Genomic DNA, 15,100 nt, shown 5'->3' on the forward strand with positions numbered 1-15,100 from the left:
TTTAAGACATTTACTCAAGCCTTTTAAAAGTCCATGATGTTATGGTATTTGTGCAATTTTTATGCTATTCACAAATGATTCTGATCCACTCATTAGGAAATGAAGTCTCTTTAATAATAGTCTCTCCCTGTTAAATATTTAGATCAACTGAAGACTCACTGAGGACTAAACACTGGAAGAGGCTATAGGTCAGCTTAGAGTGGTTCCAGCTTCCTTTTAATGCCTCTTTAGTGTCACAGCAGTGTTCACATAGGCCAGAGGTCAGCTGACCTACCCTGAGGAGCAGGTGGAGAGGCCTTCTTTCTATGAGGCTAAGCAGGTGTGGTTGTGGGTCCTTTGACCAAAATTGGTCATCCAGAAAGTTATTAGACTTTCATTTACATTCAAACATCCAAATTTAAAATTGCACTTACTACATCACCCTAACAAAATTGCTCATACCTCTAGGCTTGTGTGCTTTTGCTATGTTGTTCAGTGATCTGATGACCATTCAGAGAATGTCCCTCTACCTAGCGTATAGTGGCCAGAGAAGAAAATCACCAAGGAATGATCCTGGGATTTCCACCAGCTACAGCAATATAATGTGTACTTGAAGATCTTAAAGCTGAATTTTACAAAACCCAAAGCAATATTTTTTCACTTATTGTTATAGACCTTCCCTCTATCATAAGAATTTCTCCTTGTGGGTATCCTTTGGCATTACTGTTTCAGCCTATAATTTTTTTTTTATTGTCATAGGCTTAGTTGTTAGATTCAGACATATGAAAAGATGAATGAGATATCATCATCATCATGTTATAAATTTTGCATTGAAATATACACACAGAAAGATATAACTAATGCATAACTGTATAACTCAGTTTTCATGATACACTTCTTTAACCTCCACCCAGATCAAGAAATAGAGCATTATCAACACCCAAGAAGCCCTCCTTCTCCTCCCCACTGACTTCATTCACTATAGGTGACAGTTTTGCCAGTTTTTAACCTTCATAACTGAGACTGGGTTGTTTTGTTCCTCATTATGGTTGTGAGATTCATCCATGCTGTTGCATGTAGCATTTCATTAAGTTTCACTTGTGTGTAATATCCCATTGTGTGAATATACCACACTTTATTTATCCATTCTGCTTTTGATAGATATTTGGGTTGCTCTCAGTTTTCAGCTATTATGAAAAATGCTAATATGGACATTTTTGTTCATCTTTTAGTGTGTGTGTATATATGTATGTATGTATGTATATATATGTATGTATACTTTTTAAAGTATATTCCTAGGAGTGGGTTTGCATATGTTCAGCCATAATATCTGCTGCCAGATAGTTTGCCAAAATGATTGTACCAGTTCACACTTCCAGCAGCAGTGGTCTGTTTGCTGCATTTCCTTACAAGCACTTAGTATCTTCAATTTTTGGTCAATCTTTTCAAGTTTAGCCATTCTGGTAGGTAATGATTATGATTTCAGTCTGCATTTCTGTATTAACTGATGAAGTTGAGAACCTTTTGAGATTTTTGCCATTTGGATAGCCTTATTTGTGAAGTGTCTATTCAAATTTTTGCCCAGTTTTTAATTGACTTATCTGTCATTTTCTATTTGATTTGTAAAAGTTTATTATACACTGTTGATAAACAGCGTTTCCAATCTCTTCCTTTATGGTTAATGACTTTGTGTCTTACTTAAAATATCTTTGTCTATCCCAAGGTCATAAAAATATTCCTTTTTATTTTCTTCCAGAAGCTTAATAAATGTATTAGTTTAAATCAAGAACATCTATAGGTCTACCTTGTTCCACAGGAAATTTGAGGCAATTAAGATGAATAGATAAGCAAAATATTATTCCTTTTAGAAAAAGATGAATCTTGAAAAAAATATTCTATAATTACCTCATAAAGCATGCACCAAAAAGCACAGCATATTTAATCTCATAGACTGTGGAGAATTCATATGCATGTCTTGGCCTTTTCAGTTGGGTTCATTTCAGTGGGAAGCAGGCCTCTGATAGCATTTCCCAAATTTTTAGCTTCCATTAATTATTTTAGAGTTCCACTTTTTCCTCAAATATTTTATTGCCTTTGACTTTAAAAGCTTCGTATGGTTTTTAAAAAATTAAAATATGTGATTGCATGTAGTTAACAACATGCATTATTTGGAATCATAAGTTTCTAGAAGAATGCTTAGGAAATATTCACTCTATATTTACAGAGTGGACTGTGCCTCTGTATATTAGGTTGGTACAAAAGTAATTGCATTTTCAGACCATGAATTGTAAATCATTATAACTAGGCTCAAACACATCTTTAAATTAATCAAAGTAGGAACCATTACAATCAACACATTTTTGCTAATGAGAAATAGGTTTGTTTTTTCCTGTAGTGCAAAACTCCATGCTTCAGGATTCGATGAACTCTTGGAAAGTATTCTCTGCCTTGTGCTGGTTGTGGAAGTGTTTTCCCTGAGAAAAGTTGTCAAGATGCTTGAGGAAGTGGTAGTCGGTTGGCGAGAGGTCAGGAGAATATAGCAGATGAGGCAAAACTTGATAGCCCAATTTGTTCAACTTTTGAAGCATTGGTGATGTGATGTGCAGTTGGGCAGGCATTGTCGTGGAGAAGAATTGGGCCCTTTCTGTTGATCAATACCAGCTGCAGGCGTTGCAATTTTCAGTGATCTCATCAACTTGCTCAGATGTAATAGTTTTGGTAGAATTCAGAAAGCTGTAGTCAATCAGACCACCAAAGAGTGACCATGACCTTTTATTGGTGCAAGTTTGGCTTTGGGAAGTGCTTTGGCGCTGCTTCTCGGTCCAGCCACTGAGCTGGTCATCGCTGGTTGTCATATAAAACCCACTTTTGATCACACATCACAATCTGATCAAGAAATGGTTTGTTGTTGTGTAGAATAAGAGAAGAAGACACTTCAAAATGACAATTTTTTTTAAATTTTCACTCAGCTCATGAAGCACCCATTTAATGAGTTTTTTCACCTTTCCAATTTGCTTCAAATGTTGAACAACCATAGAATGGTCGATACTGAGTTCTTCAGCAACTTCTCATATAGTTGTAAGAGGACCAGTTTCAATGATGCTCTCAATTGGTTGTTGTTACTTCCGATGGCCAGCCTACACTCCTCATCTTCAAGGGTCTTGTCTCCTTTGCAAAACTTCTTGAATCACCACTGCACTGTATGTTCGTTAGCAGTTCCTGAGCCAAATGCATTGTTGATGTTGTGAGTTGTCTCCCCTGCTTTACAACTCATTTTGAACTTGAATAAAAAAATTGTTCGAATTTACTTTTTGTCTAATGTCATTTCTATAGTTTAAAATAAATATAAAATAAACAGCAAGTAATAAGCCATTAGCAAAAAACATAAAGCAAGAAATGTACATTAAAATGATGTGTAACATAGCCATGTTTATTTAAGGATGCATTCTAATATCAAATGGCAAAATTCAACAGTGCAAAAGCACAGTTACCTTTGCACCAACCTAATATAGTTATGTGTATTCATATGAATACATTTATGTTTATGAATCATTCTACATACATAGTAACTCTAAAGTAGGGAAACTGGCTCCAGAAGGCTTCCAGAGAAACAGTTTTCACTATTTTATATATGTATATATATTTCTTTCTCTCTTTTTTAGATGGCTTACCCTGTTCTTTGTATATCTATTTCTTTATTTTTTAGATGGCTTACCCTATTCTTTAAAATTTCCAGGGAATAATTATTCAGATCCCCTCTTGGTTATGTGTTCTGATACTTCATGTAGCATCTAAAACATTGATTATGGAGCCAGTCATTGGTGTGAGAATTTCTGTTTCTTCCCTTATTTGGTTTCCTTTCCTTAGGATCTTAAGTGTCAGGAGAGGTTAGGGGAAATATGGGTTGACTCAGGCCTGCTAGATAATTTGATGGAAGAATGGGAATCTTTCATCCCATTGCCTTATCCTGGCCCAGACTTACAGTCACTATCATTTATGGTTGATAAATGCCTTAAGTTTGTATAAATCTATAGCTTCTTGGCTTTAACTCATCTGTATAAATAGTGAAAATAAGAGATATAAAAATAACAATGGCATTATTAATCATCCAGCTTTTTACTATACACTGTCCTAAGCACTTTATGTATTTTATTTCATATAATCATAATAACCCTATAAGTTTGATACTATTATAATTTATGATTATCATCCTTATATTTTAGCTAAGAAAACTAGACTTTATAGAAATTAAGTAATTGCCCAAGATCACCATGTGAATGAATGGAAGTAAAAAACAGATTGTGTGAGTCTATAGCCTATACTCTTTACTACCGTCCAGTATGGCCTCTATGATAGAAAACATGAGTTTAGCTAAAACTTACCTTTGGTGTAGAATCTGGCTGTGCCTTTGTACAAGTATCACTCCTTCTGCTATTTACCCTTCTAAATAAATGTGGTGGCCATTGCACCAAGAATGCACAATGCAACAACATTTTATTAGAATGAGTGGTAGTAGGGACTTAGGAGCCACAGGGTAAATGAAGCATTTCATTAAAAGTCAGAATATTTGCAGCAAATGACAAAACTGGATTTGTAGAACGATTTGCCTTCTAAAAAGGGGTCTTATCATGCCTTTCAGTTGGCAGAGCAGGGGATTTCCCCAGGGTGGGAAGGGAGAACATTTAGCTCCACTGTATGGCCTGAGTGCTGTTGAGCCATCCAGTCAGTGCATAGAATCTGTCATTCGTTGATTGTTATCACTATCTTTTTTTTCTTTGCTAGGGTTATGGCCGACAAGAAAAAAGAGGTCCTGTTTGTCCGGCCCCGGAAATATATCCAGTGCTCCAACCCAGAGACCACAGAGCCTGGCTACATCAACATCATGGAGCTGGCGGCATCTGTGTGCCGCTATGACCTAGACGACATGGACATCTTCTGGCTCCAGGAACTCAATGAAGACCTCACAGCAATGGGTAAGTTGTTTCCTCACATGTAACTTGTTCCTTGTCTGAATCTGTTATTTTTTTTTTTTAAGTTGTCAGGACCATTTAACTTGCTTTCATTCTGTGGCTTCCTTTCTTTTCTGGGCTCTTCATTTATTTTCCTCTTGAATCTTAATGAGGCATTTCCTGAAGCACATAAATATATTGAAGTAGAGCAGTGGTATTTAAATCTGACCTTTTCTTTCCTTGTTTATGGTAAATATCATGGCTCAGGGATGGCAAGTAGGTTTCATGAGGCTGTTTCCCATTTCTGAGTATGTTGAGAAGGATTCTGAGACTGTTTTTTCACTCAGCCCTGGAAAGTACTGTGATCAGTGAGCAGGGCCAAGGGTAGTGGCACCTCTAACATTGCCACCTAATGTCAAGAAGCTCCAACTTTAGCATTAAGCAGCACCACTGCAACTGACAGGTTGATATAACCAAGGATGCCTTAATGAAGGATTTAGAATTTTGCTGCCTGGAAGAAGAATGGCAGGCCTAAGGCAAAACATCCCCGAAGCAGTTCTTGGCCACCTCCGGTGAGTTCTAAAGTTGTCATGCAACTCTCAAAAAATAGAATAAAATGAAGCAAAAATAAGCAAACAAAAAACTTGGAAGTACACATAGTAGTAATTTTAAAGTAAACATGCCATACAGTACCATACCAGCAATGTTTGGAAATTCTGGGCTGAAAGGAAGCTCACCTTATACTCACACACAGTTCTTTTTGACCTGTCTTCCATCTAAACAGTGTTTAGGTCCAAGTGGTCCTGTGAAACTGGGTGGTTCTTAACTCTCTGTATGAGATACAGTAAAGGATACATTTGCTTTTGTTTGAATCACATTTGTTCTTTGTTAGTACAGGGATCAGTGGTGTTCCTTTTCTTCCCTCTTTTTTCTTTCTTTTGAGGTTCGTATCTGAATGCATGTGAATAAAAAATTAAAATTATATTAAATTCAGTTTGGCATGATAGTGATAGTTATTCTGCCAGTAACCGATACTTATTTCTTGCTTTCTAAAACTTTTTGTTTAGTGTCTTCTCTTGTTCTGCCTTCTAAGAGGAAAGAGAGGAGTCAAAAAAAAAATTTAGGGTGGGAACCCCAAAGAAAAGGGAATAAAAAAACTGACAGGGAAAATGAGAGTATGAGGGTATAATCAAATGGATCGATGGCTCAATGTGCAATTGTATTTATGAACCATATAGCATTCATATACACTGAAGACATTACAGTGCTGCCTTCAACATGACACTGCCTTATAACAAAATTCCTTTGGTATTTCACATTAATTCTCTTAGGATGAGTTTTTTTAAAAAGATTTTTGAAAGTTTTAAGTCTGAAGAAAAGCTGCAGATTTAATACAGTATACATACCCCTCATGCAGTTTGTTTCCCCTCATGTTAGCATCTCACTTTACTATGGTACATTTGTCAGAGCTAAGAAACCAGTGCAGGTACAGTGCTATATTACCTAAATTCTAGACTTCATTGGGTTTTCACCAGTTTTTCCACTAATGACCTTTTTCTGTTCCAGGATCCCATCCATGATACCACACTGCATTTAGGCTTGAATGAGTTTTTAAAAGAGGATAACTTTATCTCAAGCCTTCCTTTAGAGTGTTATTGTAGTAAGGTTTTAAGAACTTAAAGTTTAAAAAATAATATTAACTTCAGCATGTTTTTAATTCAGATTAAGGAATTCTAAAAATTGAGAGCTTACTGCATGCTATACTATACATACTATACTATACATTGCACCATACTAAGCAATGTATGAACATGATCTCATCTCTGCCTCATAAGAAAACAAGAGTTTGGTATTATTATCCTTATTTTTATAGATAAAGAAGCTAAGGCCTAAAGAGGCCAAATAACTTGTCAAAGCTTCAGTTCACTTCAGTCTCTCAGTCGTGTCCGACTCTTTGCGACCCCATCAACTGCAAAACTTATGTAACCAATATGAGGTCAAGTGGGAATTTGAACCCAAGTGTTTTTTTAACCAGACACTATAGTCCTTCACTTCATGGGGAAAAGTGTATAATTTGTCTTGGCTGGAAAAATTAAACATACTTCCTGAGTAGTTTTTGGTTTTATAAGTAGCTACAGCATTGAAAAGGTAGTTTATATGAAATTCTAAAGTTCCTTAGGGTCTTATATTACAAATTAAGTGAAATATTTGGGTAAATTTGTTTTGGATCATTTTGAGAATTATTCCTGGGTTTATAAGCTGTTGGAGTAAATACATGTGTGCTCTCACAAAATCATCAGTCCCCCTAAAAAGAAAAATGTTAGTTGTTACCGATAGCCATCATATGAATCTTTTGGTTGGGTTATTATGTATAGAAGACTGAGAAAAATTAAAAGTATAGAAGGAAAAGGAATCAAGAGGCAAAAAAAGGTAATTTCAGAATTTCCAATTAGATTTATGAATGCTGATAAGTTTATTTTATATTATAGTTTGTCATTAGAAAATACTATTGGATTTTCTAAAAATCAGATTTGAAAAACAAGTATTTCATATGTATAGTCACATATACAGTACCTAGAATTTTCTTTTATGAATTAATACCTTTTTGTATGAAAATTTCCATTAAATGTGCTCATTGGAACTAGTTTGCTGAGAATGAATTGTTATTTATATCCAAATAGTTACATGATTCTAATTATTACACTATAAATTAAAGTGTTCAAAATTACAAAGTTCAGTGAAAGTCCTCCCTCAGTGGGATTAAGAGAAAACAGATTCAGAGGAGATCCCTGGTGGTCTAGTGGTTAGGATTCCAGGCTTTTACTGCCATTGCCCAGGTTCAGTCCCTGGTTGGGGAACTGAGATCCTGCAAGTTACGTGGTGCAGCCAAAAATAAAAAAGAGAGAAAACAAATTTAGGAGGAGACTGGCTAGGATTTGGACAGAAAATTGAAAGGGTCAGTGTATATAACTTACAAGGAATATGGTGAAATGTATTTCTCCTTTTATGTGTCAAACACTAATTTTAGAACAGCTCTAGTAAAAGATTCTTTAAAATCTGGTTTTAAAATCAGGGAAGAGATGATTTTATCCTTTAGAATCCCCACACCCTTGCACCGGGCTCACAGTAGGTGATTTGGGAATGACAGCTGACTGATGGGTTGATTGATTGTTTGTATTTCTGTGCAGGTTATGGGCCAGTTGATGAGAATCTTATGGAAAAGACAGTAGAAGTCCTGGAACGCCATTGCCATGAAAATATGAACCATGCTATTGAGACAGAGGAAGGGCTAGGCATAGAGTATGATGAAGATGTGATCTGTGATGTGTGCCGGTCTCCAGACAGTGAAGAAGGGAATGATATGGTGTTCTGTGATAAGTGTAACATCTGTGTGCATCAGGTTAGTGAGAGTGGAGACCGCCACCTCCCCACGGTCACCCTTTCTGAAGCTCAGTGATGATCTCCAGCACCCATATCTGGGTAGCAACTTGCATTTAAGGGTGAAAATACCAACTTGGCCTGGCTGTTCTCCAGTAATTCCTTTAGAAATAATACTTCTTATGATCCCCAAGTTGACTTATTAACTTTAATCCAGGGGGCTAAACCCAGGTCTTCATTGTGTATCATCATGCCCAAGCCATTGAGATCGCCTTGTTTAATACTTTTACAGTCCCCTGGGGAGTCTCCTTGCTACCTGCCTGGGAGTCTCTCCTCTGCCTTGGAGTCCCTTTTATATTATCAGGTTATACCCATGGTCAGTAACTCACTCCTTGGTGAGTTTACACTTTCTGTATCTGGAAGTGCGGACTTCTCATTCTGGCACCCAAAGCTCTCCTCCATCTCCCAAATATACCACTCCCAGGAAACTTGGTCCACTCTACTTTTAAACAGTAGAATTTTAGGATTGTAAAAAACTGACCCACTCCTTAATTTTACAAATAATACCAAGAGAGATGAAGTGACTTTACCCAACCTCTTAAAGCCTCTCCCACTTCTGGCTAACAAAACTTTACATATCTTTCAAGATCTAGTTCAAGTCCTTTCTTGAAGTCCCTTACCCTAAGTAATTTTTCACCCTTTTGAATATGTGTGTTTCATTCATTTCATTAATTTATCTAGCAAATAGGTATGCAACACCATCCACGTACCAGAACTCTGCTGCATGCTGAAGACACAGTGATGAAGAGGCAGACAAGGTCTTTGCCCCCAGGGAAATCAGAGTCTGGTGTAGGCTCTACGAGGAAACTGCCCATTGAGCATAGTATGCCAAGTGTTTTTGTAGATAGAAGTCCATGCTGCTGTAGAAGTGCATGGGAGGGATAGAAGTTGGGGATAACTTCTAGGAGGTGCACCCAAACTGAATCTTAACAGCTAAAGGGAAATGCCAGAAAAAAAAACAGCAGCATGTGTTCAGGCAGGGAGGAGAACATGTTCAGGTGGGGTAGTAAGAGTAGGCAAAGTATGTCAGAGGCAACTCTGAGCAGTTCAGAACTGTGGAGAGTGATGGGGTCGAGTAGGGAAGGCATGGAGGGTGAGACTAGAGAGACGTGAAAGGCCTTCCCTGATAAACTAAGGAACTTCGGTTTTGTCCTGTCAACCCTGAAAGGATATGATTTGTAATTCAGAAATGTCATTCTGGCTACAAAATTACTCAAATGATTAAATAATACAGGAGAGAGAAACCAGGATGTAAGACTTTAATTCTCTGGGCCACCTAACCTAACCCTTTGTATTAAAAGGTATTCAGAATTATTCTGTAATCAGTTGGGTCTCTTTCTTCCTTTTACTTGCATCCTTTTGGAGTGAATTTTGAAAATTATCTTCACTCTACCAGGTATTAGCATTTATGTCCCACCTTTAGTGACAGAGAAAATCTTTATCACTTAAGTATGAACTTAAATATATAAATATCTGACAGCACAGGTCCACAGCCCCTTCTCTGCATTTCCAGAATTTTAAAGCTGTGAAAACTATAAGTTTTTTTGTTTGTTTGTTTTTTATATAAGTTTGGCACCAAATGATTTGAGGGAAGATGCAGGACTTACCCAGTGTGAGGCTTTTTGTAGTCTTTAGTCCATTTTGTGAAAATACTCATATTTTGTTAGAGAACTATTAATGTATTGTATTTGATTATATGGTACTGCCCTGATCCCATTATGGGGTTATGTAATATGCCATGTATATACTGTATTACTTTCCTGAGATATGCACAGTTCTAAATTTCCTGATGTTTCTTACCCTAGAGTTTTCAGATAAATGATTGTGGATCTTTAATAGATTTGAAGGTAATAGTACCAAGATCATCTGTATACGTTTTCTGTATTTTTCCTTCACAGTTAGGACAAAATATTAATGAATTACTTCCAGGTTATTTGGGTAACAAAATGTAGCATAATAATTCTCCTTAAAGGTATTTTACTTTGAAAACATACCCAATAATGACTATAAATGGTCCCTTTCCTCACGTAGAAAGAAATGACAATAACATGTGACCAGGCCTTGCAGAATGTAAGCTGGTATGTATTAAAGCTGAATGTTGGTGCCACACAAAGTTTCATGTAAGAGAATTCTTCCGAAGTGAGTATGTTCACTTGAATTCTAAAGAGATTCTTAGGTTAGAGCTCCCTCTGTTGACTGAAAAGTGACTTTAAATGATTTGGAAGATTTGGTTTACTTAACAGAATTGGGGACATGTTGACAATTGTTTTTATTAAACATAATTTTTCTTCTTTACTGCCACCATATTATATCAAATATTTGTTTCTTCATGACTACAATACACTTACGGTCAGTGCTTTAAAAGAGAGTTTTATTTTACATCAGTAGATTTTGGATTTTAAAAAGAACTTAAATTTTTTTCATTAAAAAGTGTGAAAATTGGGACCATTCCAAGTCCCTTAATGTGTTCCATTTTCTGCTTCTTAGCCCAAATATTGAACACTCAAACTGAGGCCTAAATTAATTTACCTGAAGGTACATGCTCGTAGTTTTTATACCTGTCATATATATAATGTTTGGCACTAAATTTATTAACCCCCTGAAGTTATATGTGAAACATATATTCGTGCATGTGGGCAGTTTTTTTTTTTTAAATGAGAGTCCAGCCTTCATCATTTGGTAGTCTAGGAAGAGTTGAGAGCAGCTACAGTGAATTACAAGCTTCTGTGATCTTATGACTAGGAATAAGTCTACATAAGAGCTCAGTAAAAGATTTTCTACCCAATAAAACGGCCATATAATAAAGGGTATTCCTAGAACCAGCTACTGGTTTTTCTTCTGCTGGTCTGAAAGAGGCTCTATTTTAGGGAGGAAGCTTGCTTTCATTTCTTTGCAGACTTTCTGAATTTCAGAAAAGGAAAAAGCTTTGAAGGTTAGGGACCTTATAAAATGATGTCCTGCTTTTGTGAGAGCAGCTTAGTTAGAATCCAGCTTCAGTTCTTGAGTTAAATGTATTTGTTCTACCAAACCACCTACTCAAGCTCAGCATAGAGAGCCATCCAGATAAATTGATAAGGAACCTACCCCAGTGACCTTACAGTATCACTGAGGAGATAAAACATAACAGTTAGAGAAGAATACATGATATTGACCAAGTACCCCTTATGAAATGGGCCTTAAGTAGTTTGCCAACCCCTGGTTTTAGATGGGGTTGGGGGTGGGAGCAGAAGGAGATTTTAGAGGCTTTATTGCTGGGCATTGGTATGAAAACTATAGCAGCCAAATAGAAGGATTGAAGGTATGAAGGAAAAAGAAGAGAATTTAGAAATAAATCAGTCCAGGCATGACATGAATAAGGACTTTGATGGAGTAGTTGTGGTGGAGATGGAGAAGGTGGTCAGAGTCTAGTGACCACTCTGAAGGGAATATTAGCAAGCCCAGGGGACAATAGATGAAGGAAAGTGGATAATAGGGATCAAGGAATTTGGATCTGGATGCTGCAAAGTATGGTGGTGATATGGATAGAGTTTGGAAAGGGGACTAGGCTAGTTGGGGGCTAACATGATAATGACTGTTGAATCTGAGCTTTGGGTGAACTCTCTGGGGCAGGCACAGACTTTGAATCTGCAATGGTGAATCAATCATTGGTAAAGGTATGCTAGGCCACCTGGGGAGCCAAGTGGCCCTCAGCTATAGTCTCTAATGGTCAGGATTAAGCAGTAAGGGGGAAGGATGGGTGAGATTAGAGGTAGTGAAAAGGAAATCTAAAATATTACCCAATCTAATCTCCCTCCCCTCCATAGTAGTTTATTTATTTATTTATCCATCTTTATTCTGTAAGGAATTTGAAGTGGCTTCAAGAACTCATTATGGAGTATTGTGATTAGTCTAATATTGTGTTCGGTTTAGGATCCATTAAGTCCCTTTTCCTTCAACCGAAGCAAGTAATTGCTCTAATTTGTTGAGAGTGCTTTTTTATGCACCAGGCACTATCAGGCTCTTTAACATTAGCTCATTTGCTTTTCAGAAGTGTCATTCTGCTTATTTCCTAACACTTTTTCCTTGATCACAACAGTGCATGACATACAGACATTGTTCAGTAAGTATATGACTGACTGATTATAATACATAAGCATTGAGAAAACTTTAGAAAATGGAGGCAAAAAAGAAAAAAAAATGTAATTACAAAACTCATAACAGTTGAGCTAACCTTTGTGTGTATATCCTTCTAGTCTTATTCTGTTGCCCTTAAATCAATTCTCATAGAGAGACATGCTGATCTTAGAACAGATGCTTGAAGTTGCTTTTTATTTCGAGTGTTTTAAAATTACTAAATCCTGGATATGAGCTTGTTTGACCTTTTCTCCTAAAAGTGGAGGGTACTCAGTGACCATGTACCAGAGCAGACATTGGCCCAGTAAGTAGATGCTAACCATTCCCTGCTCTCCTTCCCGTGCCTCCAGGCCTGCTACGGCATCCTCAAGGTCCCAGAAGGCAGCTGGCTGTGTCGCTCCTGTGTCCTGGGCATTCATCCACAATGTCTGTTATGTCCAAAGAAAGGTGGAGCCATGAAGAGCACCAAAACAGGGACTAAATGGGCTCATGTCAGCTGTGCCCTATGGATTCCAGAGGTAAGAATTCATCCAGGTCTGTGAGCCATTTGTTCTCCCACAGCATTCAAACTGACTCAGGCTTCATAGAGATGCTTTATGCCTGCCCATGATTTTGAGTTGATAATGGTTTACCTTGACCTCTGTCACATCCTTCTTGGATGCATGTGAGCCCATGCTAATTAATTTATAGGTGGTACTACCAGTGGTATTGGATACATTTGGATGAGAAAAGAGGGGATAAGCAGCAGATATTTTTAAGGTAAAACCTACCTTAAAAGTAATCCCTGGTGGCTCAGATGGTAAAGTGTCTGCCTGCAGTGTGGGAGACCTGGGTTCGATCCCTGGATTGGGAAGATCCCCTGGAGAAGGAAACGGCAACCCACTCCAGTACTCTTGTCTGGAAAATTTCATGGACTGAGGAGCCTGGTAGGCTATAGTCCACGGGGTCACAAAGAGTCAGACACGACTGAGCGACTTCACTTTCACTTTTCACTTACCTTAAAAGTACCATATCTTGGATTTCCCTGGTGATCCAGTGATGAAGAGTCTGCCTGCCTTGGGTTCAATCAGAGGACATGAGTTCAATCTCTGGTCCAGGAAGATTCCACATGCACGGGCAACTAGGCCCGTGCACCACAACTACCGAAACCGCATCCTCTAGAGCCTGCAAGCTGCAACTTCTGAACTGAAAATCCTAGGTACATAGGTATTCTTATGGATATGTGTACTGAGTCTGACTTTTTTCGACCCCATGGACTGTAGCCCACCAGGCTCCTCTGTCCATGGGATTTCCCAGGCAAGAATACTGGAGGGTTGCCATTTCCTACTCCAGGGGATCTTCCTGACCTAGAGACCGAACCTGCATTGGCAGGCGGATTCTTTACCACTGTGCCGCCTGGGAAGCCCTCTTACGGATACAGAAGTCAGTATTTTTTTTTTTTTTAATTTGAGTAGTGGTTTTGTTTTTCTTACTAAGAACATCCAGCTAAATAGACATGTGAAATGAACCCTGAGGTTTCTGGCCATAGAATCACTAATTTCCAGTAGCAAATTCCCTAAAAAAGCAGATTCTTTCAAAATATTAAAAGTCTGAAAAAAATGTTAAAAGTCTGGAATATGACTCAGAGTTTTTTTCAAAAGACGCTTTCTCACCATTGACCTTCTCTTATGGTTTCTAGTACCTGATTTTTAGTACCTTTGGGCCTGTTCAAGATGTCCCTGATCTTTCTACTGTTGCTTTCTTGGTGTGGGTGGAACTTGTACTCATTTGACTGTCCTTGTTCAATGGTCCTTCACTTTTTTAAAGTTGTTTCTGTACTGAGACGACCCAGAGGGATGGTACGGGGAGGGAGGGGGGTTCAGGAACACGTGTATACCTGTGGCGGATTCATGTTGATGTGTGGCAAAACCAATACAATATTGTAATTAACCTCCAATTAAAATAAATAAATTTATATCTAAAAAATTTTTTAAACACGCATTATATATTTTTAAAGAGAAGGAAAAGAAAACACTTCTTACCAGAAGTTGCTTGACCCCTTATTTTCACTCACACACACACACACACACACACACACAAATTTCCATCTTTTTTTAAAAAGCATTTTTTCCAGCACTCTCTCAAAGACTCGTTTCACTTTAAAGCTACTTTGAGTACATCGTTAGGACTCTGCTTCTACTGCAGGAGGCATGGTTCAGTCCCTGATCAGGAAACTAAGATCCTGTACACGTGGCATGGCCAAAAAAAATGAAGAATAAACAAAGCAAGCAAGCTACTTTGGCTGGGAGAATAGACTAAGCTGGTAATAGTTACATGATTTTAAAGACTGATTTTAAAATGTTAGCATCCTCATCTTTTCTACTTATGTGCTGCAGATTGCTTCTACTTTCCAATAATATTATGTCACTGCCACTGTTTTTCATCATTCATTAGTTAAATGAAAAAAACAAGGCGTGTGGCACCATCTCAAACATGTAAGAGGTGCTAGATTTTGTGAATCTTAATTCTTTTCCTCAGTAGCTTTCTTTGGTTCCTAAGTAAAGTGTAGATATCTTTGATTCATTAAGGTAACCATGCTTAGCCTCTACTTCTGCCCTCTCCTCCTATATATGAATTGTTTA

General features: G+C 37.5%; 1 protein-coding gene across 1 annotated transcript in view; it reads left to right on the forward strand.

Moving 5' to 3' along the window:
- JADE3 (jade family PHD finger 3) overlaps window positions 1-15,100 on the forward strand; it is a 139,591-nt gene that overhangs the window by 103,553 nt on the left and 20,938 nt on the right. Inside the window, exons 5-7 of the mRNA XM_068962649.1 lie at window positions 4,762-4,952; window positions 8,117-8,328; window positions 12,830-12,997. Of these exons, the coding sequence (XP_068818750.1) occupies window positions 4,762-4,952; window positions 8,117-8,328; window positions 12,830-12,997 (571 nt within the window). The remainder of the gene's footprint in view (window positions 1-4,761; window positions 4,953-8,116; window positions 8,329-12,829; window positions 12,998-15,100) is intronic.

The sequence above is a fragment of the Capricornis sumatraensis genome, chromosome X (genome assembly GCF_032405125.1).
Source record: "Capricornis sumatraensis isolate serow.1 chromosome X, serow.2, whole genome shotgun sequence".
Lineage (NCBI taxonomy): Eukaryota > Metazoa > Chordata > Mammalia > Artiodactyla > Bovidae > Capricornis > Capricornis sumatraensis.